This window comes from Myxine glutinosa, chromosome 5, assembly GCF_964187855.1.
Source record: "Myxine glutinosa chromosome 5, kmMyxGlut1.1, whole genome shotgun sequence".
Taxonomy (NCBI): Eukaryota; Metazoa; Chordata; class Myxini; order Myxiniformes; family Myxinidae; genus Myxine; species Myxine glutinosa.
Genome location: NC_136265.1, coordinates 97,812,278 through 97,827,021, shown reverse-complemented (window position 1 = coordinate 97,827,021; position 14,744 = coordinate 97,812,278). Strand labels below are relative to the sequence as shown.

At 44.9% G+C, this 14,744-nt stretch overlaps 1 protein-coding gene and 1 long non-coding RNA gene across 2 annotated transcripts in view; one reads left to right on the top strand and one right to left on the bottom strand.

Annotated features, from left to right (window-relative positions):
• The window catches only part of LOC137410976 (uncharacterized), a 405,982-nt gene extending 395,267 nt beyond the window's left edge, over positions 1–10,715 (bottom strand). Inside the window, exon 1 of the mRNA XM_078778383.1 lies at positions 10,637–10,715. Coding sequence (XP_078634509.1) covers positions 10,637–10,700 — 64 coding nt within the window. The 5' untranslated portion in view covers positions 10,701–10,715. The remainder of the gene's footprint in view (positions 1–10,636) is intronic.
• Positions 10,716–13,063: 2,348 nt separating this feature from the next.
• LOC137414313 (uncharacterized) lies at positions 13,064–14,388 on the top strand. Its single transcript, XR_013623525.1, has 3 exons — positions 13,064–13,129; positions 13,606–13,801; positions 14,073–14,388. It is a non-coding gene; the product is annotated as an uncharacterized LOC137414313 (long non-coding RNA).
• The last annotated feature ends 356 nt before the right edge of the window (positions 14,389–14,744 follow it).

Sequence of the window (14,744 nt, the reverse complement as noted above, 5' to 3'; positions counted from 1 at the left end):
CGTACATGCTCACACCACTCGTTCCGTCCGTTGCTCATACATCCCATACTCTCCGTCAATTCCACCACCGCACTCTGTTACACACCACTCGCTGTCCGCACACTCCATAACACACCTTGGCGCACACTTCTCGCGTGCACTCTCCCCCGTTACGTACTTCGTAACCACTACCACGGGTGTGCACTCCTGCACATACCCACTCACGTGCTCCGATGTGCCCGCCCGCACACGCGCCACAATCAACTCAGGTGTGCCTCCTCGCACCCGCTCCTCATCCATCTCACTCTCAGCATCACTCGCATCACACATACACTCCGACGTGCATTCTCGCTCGCACTCGGTATCACTCCCATACTCTGTTGTGCACTCTCCCTCGCTCTTAGTAATACACTCGAGCTCCGACGCCATTCGTACACGCGTGCCGTTCACCTTCACACACCTTTTCCTCACACGCACGCCATTGCCATCCATAACGCGCACCATGGACCTTTTACGAGCGCCCGGGTGCCGTCTCGATCCCAAACACGCGAAAATTCTTTTTGCGCTAAACACCTTCCCGCAAAACCTCTTAGCACCACACACAACCCGTCTCACCTTCGGGGTTCTTCTTCTTCGCTCCACACGCACCTGCAAATCTTTATAAGGATTATGCAGCACGACATCATGATGCGAGCACGGACTTTGAACATTATCCATTTCTTCACCCCGCGAGTGCTTTTCTAAGTCCGGCGTCTCTTCCAACCCAATTTTGATTATTTCTTTTTCTTCATTCAGCTCGACGACAACGGGCTCTAATAAAATTTTCTCCACTTCGGCGGTCGCCGGCTTCCCCATACCCCGGGTTGCGATCTCGATACCCGTCCAGTTACCTGCGCCTTGCTCCAATTCGCTCAATCCGCGCTCTTCGAGTCACGTTACCTCGCTGCGTACTGATGTGCCTCTCCCGCTCGCCATGCGGTCTATGTCCTCCCCACATTTTTGTATGCGGTTTCCCAATTGCTCACCCTGAGTGTCGATCTTATCATTTAGCCTTCCCAATCCACTCATGATTTGCGCCATGAGGGCTTGCATGTTGAAGCCCGCTGGTACAGCGGGCTCGGCTACCGCGGCCAAGTGTGAGGCGCCGCCATCTTGTGGAACTGCAACCCCCGCTACCGCATCCTCATTGCTCGCCTCTTCCATTATTCCCACTGCTTCCCTGGGGTCCTGGGCCGCCTCTACCTCCTCATTCTCCCCTACCGGCACCCGATCACCTTGATCATCCATGGCACGATTTAAATTTAGTGGTGTTAATAAAAATTTCGGCCGCTCCAAATTTTGACCAAACTTTTAGATGTTTTTTAAAAATTTGGTTCGGGTACAAATCCCAACTCCTCGACACCAATTGTTACGGCCAATAGCACAATTGGTGTCCAAAATTTGGTCTGAATAAATTTAGTCCCAGGTTCTAAATCCCAACTCCTGACTACCAATTGTTATGTTAAGCTGGCCGTCTCTAGTCCTGGTATTTATAACGCTCCTTTGCAGCATGAAATTGGTCAGGGTTATTGGTCAAGGTGTTCTTCCGAATACCTTTACCAATCCCTCCGCAAAGCAGCGATACAAGTACCGTTCGAACCACGGACAAGATGGTATTTGCCGAGCGGTTTAGCAATCCGCGATTCGAGCCATTAGCAAGAGACGAACCTGACTCCGAACGTTGGCCAAATCGTGCCACAGGTACTCAATGGGAAGAAGGGACTAAAGCGATCGGGGGAGAATGAAACCAAAAGGGTAAGAAATAAGACATTTATTAATGATGTACAAAACCAAAACCAAAGAAGAAGAAACGAAAGTAATATACAGGACGAAGAAGAAGAAGATACACAGGGCAGCCTGAAACAGTCTTATATTATACCCCAGGACAAACAAACAGACAGACTCACACGACAGGGAATGGCAGGCAGGAATGACTGGAAGAGGGAGAAGGTCCAGGTGGGACAGCAGGGCTGGAAGGTTCGGGCAGAGGCACAGCATTGAGGTCCGCTCCAGGTCCACGCTCCGGGCTGGAAGTGAACAGCCAGCGGCAGCTTCTGGTCTCGTATCTCACACGGGCGGACACTCACTCATCTGCCTGATCACGTCTTCTCCCTCAACTGTTCTGGTACCTTCTCACCCAACTCATGAAGCAGTCCCTCGTAGCCGCTTTTATTGTCCGTGTCGGAATCAAGCCGCCGGCTCCGATGATACGCCTGCCGGTTGGCTCACCGCGGCGCTGGTTGGCCGGCAAAGGGCTCGCTGACTCCACCTCTGCTGACGATCCGACGTGCCACACCATGGTCTTGTGGCCCCGCCCCCTTCTTCCTCGGCTTGACCGCATGGCTTATGGCGGCGTGGTGCCAGTAAAACAGCCCCATGTAAACAGCACGCGGTCCCCATGTGCTGTCTTTCCCTCACGGTCCCCCTGTGCTGTCTTTCCCTCATGGTCCCCATGTGCTGTCTTTCCCTCGCGGTCCCCATGCGCTGTCTTTCCCTCGTGGTCCCCATGTGCTGTCTTTCCCTCGCGGTCCCCATGTGCTGTCTTTTCCTCGTGGTCCCCATGTGCTGTCTTTCCCTCGCGGTCCCCATGTGCTGTCTTTTCCTCGTGGTCCCCATGTGCTGTCTTTCCCTCACGGTCCCCCTGTGCTGTCTTTCCCTCGTGGTCCCCATGTGCTGTCTTTCCCTCACGGTCCCCAGGCCATGTGCTGTCTTTCCCTCGCGGTCCCCATGTGCTGTCTTTCCCTCATGGTCCCCATGTGCTGTCTTTCCCTCATGGTCCCCATGTGCTGTCTTTCCCTCGCGGTCCCCATGTGCTGTCTTTCCCTCGTGGTCCCCATGTGCTGTCTTTCCCTCGCGGTCCCCATGTGCTGTCTTTCCCTCGCGGTCCCCATGTGCTGTCTTTCCCTCGCGGTCCCCCTGTGCTGTCTTTCCCTCGCGGTCCCCATGTGCTGTCTTTCCCTCGTGGTCCCCATGTGCTGTCTTTCCCTCGTGGTCCCCATGTGCTGTCTTTCCCTCGCGGTCCCCATGTGCTGTCTTTCCCTCGTGGTCCCCATGTGCTGTCTTTCCCTCGCGGTCCCCATGTGCTGTCTTTCCCTCGCGGTCCCCCTGTGCTGTCTTTCCCTCGCGGTCCCCATGTGCTGTCTTTCCCTCGCAGTCCCCATGTGCTGTCTTTCCCTCGCGGTCCCCATGTGCTGTCTTTCCCTCGTGGTCCCCATGTGCTGTCTTTCCCTCGTGGTCCCCCTGTGCTGTCTTTCCCTCGTGGTTGTCAGCTCTTTCACGAGCCTCGATTCAGCATAGAAAAAAAGAAAAGGAAAAAAGAAAAAAAAAACACCGTGATCATTCATCCCAGCAAGCTGGTACTCAATTTGCTGACCTCAGAAGGATGACAGGCTGAATCAACCCCCCTGGCGTTAATTCAGCGATCGAACGGGATTCGAACCCAGGATCCTCGGATCCCAAGCCGGCACCCTAACCGCTAAGCCAACACCAGGTTTAAAAAAAATAAAAAATAAAAAAATAACCAGGATAAATAAAATGAAAGTAATAAAATGTGTGTGGTGCGTTTGCCTGCTCCTCCACCTGGTAACCGTGACTGCCCGGGGTCGTCACAGGTCCCGCATCCCTGCGCAGGAAACACGCGTTGGCGCCAAGTCCGTTCACCCGCCAGTCGCTGAACGTGAAGCGAACAGGCCCTCACTCCTTCCTCACTATCCGCTCCACAAAGCACAAAGGTGAAACAAGAGAAGGATGTGTCCGCCAAGATTGTGGCCACCCAGAGTCCAGAGAGTGCAGAACTTCGACCGCCTGCAAAGCCAGCCACAGTCAAGTGAGGGGTGTGCGACTGCACGCCATGAAACCCAGAGCCAAGAGAAGGAAAATGCGACTGTTTGTACAAACACCTGGAACTGAGAGAGGAAATGTGACTGCTTGTATGAACACCAGGGACAGAGAAGGAAATGCGACTGCTTGTATGAACACCAGGAACAGAGAGAAGGAAAATGGTGGGACATGTCCTTTTTGTTCCTCGTGCTGGAACGTTCTATGATGATGTCCGCGTGCACTCCAATCAGTGAGAGCTATTGCATTGCTCCACGGCCACGACCAATCACCACCTCTTGGGCCGGAGCCTCACGGCCCTTCTTGCCGGCCCTTGTGATGACTTGGCTGGTGGCGTTAGTGGTAGTGTTTGAATGTCCGGATCCGGTGGCTTTATTTAGTATAGGTGCGCAGTGCATGGCTGGTGTTGCATGTGTCAAAAAGAACAAAGGGAAAAACGACAGAGGCAATTTACGTCGAGAATTATTCCTTATACCCTAATGAATTAGAATAGCTCCACCCCTCGCATGGAGACAAATATACGATCTTACTGGACAAGCGGGCCTACTTAGTTACAGGAAGGTTTCTACATGGCAGACGGAGCACACTACCCCATACAATCTACCTGGACTAAGGTATTCCATGAGCTACCCCCATAAACGTAACAATATGTTATTCCTCATGGAGTTATTTACAATGAGCCATGTATCAATTTTATCTGTGCAGTGCTTTCGGAGGCAGAGGTGAAAAGTTTTTCATTTTTTTTTCCAAGATAGCATCCGTACCACGCGACCTATGAGGTCAGAAGTATCATTTAAAAAATTATACAGGAGGAGGCGCACCATGGTGAAAATTTCCTGTCAATCGGACCAACGGTTGCAGAGAAAATCATATTTATTCCATGCGGACAATCAAACAAACAGACAAATGAAAAATCACTCAAAGAGCGACACTTGGCAAAACAGAACAAAGCAGAATGGCACTCAGTGTAGCATCCTTTTGACCTCACAAACAAATGGTGGTGGAATTCTGTGACCTGATATGCAAATTGTCTTCAAATTTTTTAGTTAATCGGATGAAAATTTACAATTTTAGAAATCCGGCTTACGTTGATTTATCGTATCAGCTAATTGAAATCAACCACCAACAAATTTTGATGTCAGCATAGGCCAAAAGGTCAACCTTGGCCAAAGATTAACAACCTTGCCAGATATCCAAAATCCTCAATTTTCATCCGATTGACTTGAAATTTCAAAAGGATTTTCATTTTAGCAAACTGAATTCAGCCAACCAATATTTTTGAGGTCAAAATGATGCTTTACTGGGTGCCATTCTACTGTGTTCTCTTTTGCCAAGTGTTGCTCTGAATGATTTTTCAATCTGTTTGTCTTTGTTTGTGATTCGGACGAAATTTCGCAGAGAGGTAGCGCATGTGACAAGGACGAAATGATTAGATTTTGTTGAAGATCTGGATCTGGATCCGGCTCGTAGAATTTTAAAAGTGATTATTTTACCATTGGGAGATCGGGCCAAAAACGATATATCGCACGATATCTCAAAAAGTTATGGACGAAACTTGGTGGACAGGTTAGGTCTTATTTTTTTTTGGGGAGATCGGGCCAAAAACGATATATCGCACGATATCTCAAAAAGTTATGGACGAAACTTGGTGGACAGGGAAGGTCTTTTTTTTTTTTCTTTTTTTTTTTTTTTGAGTGATTCATCACGATTGAGAGATTGGGTGAAAAGCGATATTATAACATGATATTTTAAAAAGTTGTGGACGAGTGAGGACAAAACTTGGGGGATGGATTGGTTAGGTGACAAGAAGCCCATTCAATTTTACTTCAGGTCTGAATGCAGATCCTGCCCTATCAATGGATACAAAGCGTAAACTGTTCAGCCTGACGGAGGTATGCGCTCGACCGAGTGCCGTTGTAGTATTTCGCTGTTTTGGTCAACGGAGAAAATATCAATTTAGAAATAGAATATTGTCGCGTCGCCGGGAATTAAGATCACTGGTTATGGATAGCCAAAACAGTTTTTTTGCTCCCGAGGGGGTCCGACCAAAAATTACGGCTCTGGCGCATGCGAGATGGAAGGCTGCGAGAAGATTAGCTGAACGAAAAAAACACGGGTCTATTCCCGAACCCATGAACAAAGAAACACGACAAATAAAAATACAACAATAATGAATTTAATGAAAAGAAAGCAATGGGTGATAATGTCAAAAAAAAAAAAACTGAGGTAAATTAATTTCCGAACCGAGACATCTCCTGACACTGTCACAAATACGAACACAGGGGAAAGACGAAATAAAAATAAATTGTTCCCCTTGGGCGGCCGGTACTTATCGGTGTGCAAATGGTCCTGTTAGGCGGTTGGCAGTGATGATGCTTGAAACCACAGGAGGGAAGATGGCAACACATAAAATGCCGCAAGCCAAAATGCGCACGGTCACAAGGCGGGAGGTGAGCACGGCCCGCGTTCCCTTCTCCTCATGCACGGACTCTGCTTCGTGCTCCGAGAGTCCTTTCTGCTGTGAAGTAGAGTTTTCACAAGTTTCCTTGACTCCTTTCACCCTTTCATTCCTCTTTTTCCTGCCTCTGGAACAAACTCCCTCACTCTCTTCAATCCTCCCCCTCCCTCCAGGTCTTTAAAACAGCTGTTCACCGCCATCTCTCATCTTTGTTCATGTGTTCATGGGGCCGACAGAGCTTGGCTTGTAAAATGTTAGGGATTGATCACAGGGTAAGTCACACACTGGGGAAAACCAACCTTAAATCCCTGCACCAATCAGCACTGCTTCACTCCCCCACACCCCTGTGTGAAGAACCATTAAACAACCTCATGCTGCAGCTTCCCCACATTCTGTGCATCGAGATTTCTCGAGCACATCCACAGTCCATGCTACTTCCTTTGGGATTTTTTCACGTACCCCCCCCATAAACTTAACAATATTAAAGGTACTGTGCAATACAGTACTTTATTTGTTTTACAAAAATCCACCAATGCAAAAAAACAAAAAAAACAACACTAAATTATCCCACCATGTTTTTGTTTTTTTACATCGTGGAGGCCATTCAGAGGTCTGGACCTCCGTCCCACGCTTAAATACACAAAACACTTGGCGAAGCTTCGTGTTGATCTCATTTTGGCAACACTTCTATTCACTTATTTTCACGTTTAACCCTTCAGTTAAACGCATCATATCTGGAAAATGGTTTGCGAGCGAGTGCTGGTCATGTCAGCAAGCTGAAGAGGACAGCCATCAATATGGACGTGAAGAATCAATGAATCGTTGGACCGATGGACAGGAAAATTTCAACACAGGAGCGCCTTGGCCTGCAGGATTTTTTGTTAATGGTAATTTGGGGTCATAAGTCATGTGGTACAGGTGCCATCTTGAAAAAAAAAAAAAATTATTTGCACCTCCACATCTCAAAAAGTACTGCACAGAAAAATGGACACGTCTCTCATTGTAAAGAACTCTCCATGCAGAATAACCCATGTGAATGATGTCATACGTGATATCATAATTCACATGCCTCCTTTATGACATCATTATTCGACAAGTACAAAACTTCATCCGATCAGGATGAAATTTCCTGAGAATCATCTCGGGATAAATTGATTGGAGAAAAAAAAAATAAAAAAATCACGTCATAGGTCACGTGGTTCGGCCACCATATTGTTTGAAGAGAAAAGCCTGAAAAACCACAAAAATACGTTTCCTCTGAAATGGCTGAACAGATCGAGGCCAAACCTTACCAGGATGACCACATACCCATGACAACCAAAAAGTTTGGTTGAAGCTGACATCGTAGGTCACATGGTTTGGGAGCCATAATTCTTTGAAGCATAAACCTTTTAAACCGACCTCCTCCCTCATTTTTGATCATATCGAGTGGAAACTTCACACACATGGTCCATGTCTGGAAGCCAAAACTACCTTTTGGAATATATATATATATATGAAGTTTATCCACGGAAACATTGAAAAGCACACTGCGTGCACAACACCGCCAATACCAGGAGATTCAATGCTCCTCACCAAGATGTTTAAAACCCAAAATCTCCACAACTCTTCCCCCACTCATCAAAATGTTTAATATTTCAAATCTCCACAACATTTCCTCGACTCACCAAGATGTTTAAAACCCAAAATATCCACAACTCTTCCTCTATGAACAAAGATGTTTAAAACCCAAAATCTCCACAACTCTTCCTCCACTCAGGAACATGTTTAAAACCCCAAATCTATACCATCTTCCTCCACTCACGAACATGTTTAAAACCCCAAATCAATACCATCTTCCTCCACTCATGAACATGTTTAAAACCCCAAATCGATACCATCTTCCTCCACTCACGAAAATGTTTAAAACCCAAAATATCCACAACTCTTCCTCCACTCACAAACATGTTTAAAACCCAAAATATCCACAACTCTTCCTCCACTCACGAAGATGTTTCAAACCAGAAATTTCCACAACTCTTCCTCCACTCACGATGTTTCAAACCAGAAATATCCACAACTCTTCCTCCACTCACAAAGATGTTTCAAACCAGAAATATCCACAACTCTTCCTCCACTCACAAAGATGTTTCAAACCAGAAATCTCCACAACTCTTCCTCCACTCACGAAGATGTTTCAAACCAGAAATCTCCACAACTCTTCCTCCACTCACGAAGATGTTTCAAACCAGAAATCTCGACCACTCTTCCTCCACTCACGAAGACGTTTCAAACCAGAAATCTCCACAACTCTTCCTCCACTCACAAAGATGTTTAAAACCCAAAATATCCACAACTCTTCCTCCACTCACAAACATGTTTAAAACCCAAAATATCCACAACTCTTCCTCTACTCACAAACATGTTTAAAACCCAAAATATCCACAACTCTTCCTCTACTCACAAACATGTTTAAAACCCAAAATATCCACAACTCTTCCTCTACTAAGAAAGATGTTTAAAACCCAAAATATCCACAACTATTCCTCCACTCACAAACATGTTTAAAACCCCAAATCTACACCATCTTCCTCCACTCACAAACATGTTTAAAACCCAAAATATCCACAACTCTTCCTCTAATAACAAAGATGTTTAAAACCCAAAATATCCACAACTCTTCCTCCACTCACAAACATGTTTAAAACCCAAAATATCCACAACTCTTCCTCCACTCACAAACATGTTTAAAACCCAAAATATCCACAACTCTTCATCGACTCACGAAGATGTTTAAAACACCAAATCTACACCATCTTCCTCCACTCACAAACATGTTTAAAACCCCAAATCTACACCATCTTCCTCCACTCACAAACATGTTTAAAACCCAAAATATCCACAACTCTTCCTCTACTAAGAAAGATGTTTAAAACCCAAAATATCCACAACTATTCCTCCACTCACAAACATGTTTAAAACCCCAAATCTACACCATCTTCCTCCACTCACAAACATGTTTAAAACCCAAAATATCCACAACTCTTTCTCTAATAACAAAGATGTTTAAAACCCAAAATATCCACAACTCTTTCTCTAATAACAAAGATGTTTAAAACCCAAAATATCCACAACTCTTCCTCCACTCACAAACATGTTTAAAACCCAAAATATCCACAACTCTTCCTCCACTCACAAACATGTTTAAAACCCCAAATCTATACCATCTTCCTCCACTCACGAAGATGTTTAAAACCCCAAATCTCCACAAATCTTCCCCGACTCACGAAGATGTTTAAAACCCCAAATCCCCACAAATCTTCCCCTATTCACAAAGATGTTTAAAACCCCAAATCTCCACAAATCTTCCCCTACTCACCAAGATGTTTAAAACCCCAAATCTCCACAAATCTTCCCCTATTCACAAAGATGTTTAAAACCACAAATCTCCACAAATCTTCCTCCACTCACGAAGATGTTTAAAACCCCAAATCCCCACAAATCTTCCCCTATTCACAAAGATGTTTAAAACCCCAAATCTCCACAAATCTTCCCCTACTCACCAAGATGTTTAAAACCCCAAATCTCCACAAATCTTCCTCCACTCACGAAGATGTTTAAAACCCCAAATCTCCACAAATCTTCCCCTACTCACGAAGATGTTTAAAACCCCAAATCTCCACAAATCTTCCCCTACTCACGAAGATGTTTAAAACCCCAAATCTCCACAAATCTTCCCCTACTCACGAAGATGTTTAAAACCCCAAATCTCCACAAATCTTCCCCTACTCACGAAGATGTTTAAAACCCCAAATCTCCACAAATCTTCCTCCACTCACGAAGATGTTTAAAACCCCAAATCTCCACAACTCTTCCCCTACTCACGAAGATGTTTAAAACCCAAAATATCCACAACTCTTCCTCCACTAACAAACATGTTTAAAACCCCAAATCTATACCATCTTCCTGCACTCACGAAGATGTTTAAAACCCCAAATCTCCACAAATCTTCCCCGACTCACGAAGATGTTTAAAACCCCAAATCTCCACAAATCTTCCCCGACTCACGAAGATGTTTAAAACCCCAAATCTCCACAAATCTTCCTCTACTCACGAAGATGTTTAAAACCCCAAATCTCCACAAATCTTCCCCTACTCACGAAGATGTTTAAAACCCCAAATCTCCACAAATCTTCCCCTACTCACGAAGATGTTTAAAACCCCAAATCCCCACAAATCTTCCCCTACTCACGAAGATGTTTAAAACCCCAAATCCCCACAAATCTTCCCCTACTCACGAAGATGTTTAAAACCCCAAATCCCCACAAATCTTCCTCCACTCACGAAGATGTTTAAAACCCCAAATCTCCACAAATCTTCTTCTCCTCACGAAGATGTTTAAACCCATAATTTCCACAACTCTTCGTCTACTCACGGTCACGACTCACCTTGTAAAATAGTTTCTGATGTGATCCACGAGTGATCCACGAGTGATCCACGAGTGATCCACGAGTGATCCACGAGTGATCCACGCGTGATCCACGCGTGATCCACGCGTGATCCACGCGTGATCGCCAATGGGTTACCAACTAAAATATCCCCAAGGATCGGCAAATGGCCCTAATGTAATGCCTAATGGCGCCCAATGTTTTGAATTGCTCAGAATCGCCTGTGGACGCTTTTCATTTTAAAAACACATCATTTCGGGGTTTTGCAAACAAGAACAAGGCGCTCATACGTTAAGCTATGGATATGCTCTTTGACATTGATCGCTTGTCCTCGTTTATACACCGCCCGAAGTGTGTTTTGCTCGTTCTCGTTTATACACCGCCCAAAGTGTGTTTTCTCGTTCTCGTTTATACAACACCCAAAGTGTGTTTTGCTCGTTCTCGTTTATACACCACCCAAAGTGTGTTTCACTCGTTCATGTTTATACACCACCCAAAGTAGGTTTCGCTCGTTCTTGTTTATACACCGCCCAAAGTATGTTTCGGTTGTTCTTGTTTCTACACCGCCCAAAGTAGGTTTCGCTCGTTCTTGTTTACAAACCACCCAAAGTAGGTTTCGCTCGTTCCTGTTTATACACCGCCCAAAGTAGGTTTCCCTCGTTCTTGTTTATAAACCACCCAAAGTAGGTTTCGCTCGTTCTCCTTCCTGAACTACGATAAGCGTTGATCATTTCGATCATTTCTCCGAGTTACCAATCATTCCGATCGTTTGTCAAACAAACCCACTGATCTGTATATACTACTGGATAGCGGGTCGGGCTCTTGAGTTGAAGTCAGCGCCCGGCCACTGGACGCCATGTTGCCACTCGCATAACTTTTTTGTCAACACGCTCCGCTAACGTATCCTTTGTTTTCACTGACGTCACAAATTACCCATCTCGCATTGCGCGGCGGCCATTTTGATACCCAAGCTAATCTGTCCGTGTGCGCTGATATTGATTTGTTGCGTTGGTTTATGGTGAATGCGGATCGCAAAAAGTCTGTTTTATAAAGTAATTTTGTTTGTTTTGTCACGTTCATGTGGAGTGTGGTGCCATGTAGTTTATATTACGTATTGTTGCCCAACAAACACAGAACATTCGGTTTAAGTTTGCCGTGGACCAGTGAACTGGTGAACACCTGGGCAGTGGGTCAACCTGCAACCAACTACCTGTAGAACAGACTTGGAGTGTACGTAAGGATACGGTAGATCCAGGCTTGAGTATGGCCAGCAGTGCGAGTGCCAACCTTGGCTACCAAGAGACGCTCCCCCCGGACGTTCTTGTTCGTTACAAAGAGAAGATTTCTGTCATTGGGTGTGACCCTTATGGTCTATCAAATGATCAATTTGAGAAGAATGTGAGCAAGTGGCCTCAGGTGACCCACATCGACGTGATCAACTACCTGTTGTTCAGCAAATCGGCCTATACCAAAGATGAGTTGAAGAAGTATAAATCCCTCGAGGCATACAGGTTGTACCAAGATGGATGGGTGCGACAAATCCTACACAAAGAACTGAATCACGTCCACTTGATTCGATCCAAGGTATTAATATATTAAACAAACATGTATTTTTTAAAGCTGCTTGTGTTAATGTTATGGACCTGATTGATTAAGTGCCCTCCATTTGTTCAAAAACCACTGCAGTTTTAAGCTGTGCATGCATGTGTGCATACATTGTAGACATGTGACGCACAGTGCGAAGTGAGTGCCGCCATGTGTGCTTTGTGCGTATGGCCATAAGTCATCACCTATATTTATCATGTAAGCAACGAATACATAGCACGTTCTTCACATGATAAAATCGAGATTCATTTTGACCGAGTTGATAAGAGTACATAACTTTAGAAAGTTTATTGGACAGTTTCAAATTCAATACTTTTATGTTCCAGGTTTCGCAATCCATGAAACATGTTCTTACTTACTGTTAACAAAATGCTCGGAGTAGACAGGTGTGCGATCCCACTGTGATTCTGTTTGGATGTCACTGCGATTGATGGCAGCCTTCCACAAACGCCGCCTCTCTTCACATAAATTTCTTGTTTCCTCACCCTGATTCAGTAGAAGTTTGGGCGTTTTGTAAAACTTAACTCCTGGCCTAACGCCTGGCCTGTTTGAACAACGAAATACGCCGCAAATTGGCATGACTGGTCGTGAACAAAAACTATTTAATGTGAATCCGCTGACGACGTTGTTCGAGAGGGTATCAAAATGGCCGAGGTGTCCCAGGGTGCCCTGCGCGCGTGCTCCGATGACGTCACAAGAAAACAAGCAATTATGAAATGCCGGCTTGTGCTGCTATTAATTGCACAAAGAGACAAATACGAGGATGTGGAAAGACATTTCATCTGTAAGTACTGAAAATTAACATTTATTTGAGAATGTTTTATTTAAAAAACGTTGAATTTGAATGTTGAATTATGATGTTTGCACAACCGCGATCTGGATTCAAGTTTCAACTACTGAACTTCAGAACTAGTTTGACTCAACCGCAGAGTGCGCAAAGTCACTGAGCCGGGACATATTTCATCAATATGCGGTCCCTCAGGGCTAAGTTTGACCCAAAGTCTTTATCTATATATAGTTATCGAGGACGAGTATAAATAGCATGGTCCCGTCTAATAATGTGTACCCTGGATGATTCAAAGTTGCAAAACTCAATGCAGTTAAACTTTGAAACCAATAACTGATTCTGTATAAGTACATGGTAATTGAGTGTTTATATGGCTAGTATGTTGAGCCTTACATATTGAATATGTTGTAAATTGTTGCTTCGAGTTGTACTTTCATGACTATCGGCTAATTTCTTGAAAATATTTTTTTCAGATTTCCATTCAGTCGTCCAGATGTTCTCCAGAAATGGGTTGTGAATGTGAAACGTGACAAATGGAAACCTTCAAAGAAGTCTGTCCTTTGCTCAGACCACTTTGATGACTCATGTTTTGACAGGACAGGTCAGACCACACGACTCAGAGAAAATTCCCTGCCAACCATATTTGATTTTCCGACCCACCTGCAGAAGGTACATAATACAAGAGTTTCATGTTGTGGTGGAGTAACTGAGATATAAATAGTGTCATGTTGTAGCTGTCACTGCCAGCAGTGATTTTCACACTTGTCTACTTACATGCCAATTGATGTGTCAAATATATAAATTTTGCAAACATATCAACATCAGCAACTTATCAATACTTTTCCACCATCTCTTTTCTCAAGAACATCCCAAATAAATAATCTTGTATAATTTCTTCGTTCATAATTAATTCTGATCTATTATTCTAATGGATTTCCAGGATGAAAGGAAGCGAAAGCCACCCAAACCACGGTCTTTCCCGCAAGAAGCACTGGTCAATCTGCAAGAGCCACTGGACAACACACCCAGTACATCAATCATCACCAGCCCATCAAAGCTTGCAGCAACGACTGGTGCTGATCACACATATGCTGTAACTGCCAGTCCACGGAGTGTGAAACGTAAACTGGACTCTGTGCATGACAATCTTTGTAGCGTCAAGAAAAAGCTCAAATTGACACAGCAGAAATCACGTCGCTGCCAGAGGAAAGTCAAATCTTTGACCACAGTTGTTCAAGCACTTCGTGATGAGCAGCTGCTCTCTCGGAATGGAGCTGACCACTTCTGAAGCGTTCTGCATTCAAGATGTGCTCTTGCCTCTCATTAAATTTGTTCACCTTATGCTTGTGACTAACAAGTGATTTCAAATAGTGTATCGACTGTATTCTCTTCTTTGTGTTTGTTGTTTGCAACTGGGAGACAATGGAGCACTGACAGGCTGCTCTTTTTGGCTCCTTCAAATGTCAGCATTTTGTGCTTTTTGTATCCTGTGCATCATCGCATTTTGTCACCATATCATCTGAATATGTGGATTGTAGCGGTTACCGCTGGATGTACATAATCGCCTTGCACCGGCCAGAACACGGCCAGACGCGCCTCTCCCGGGCATGCC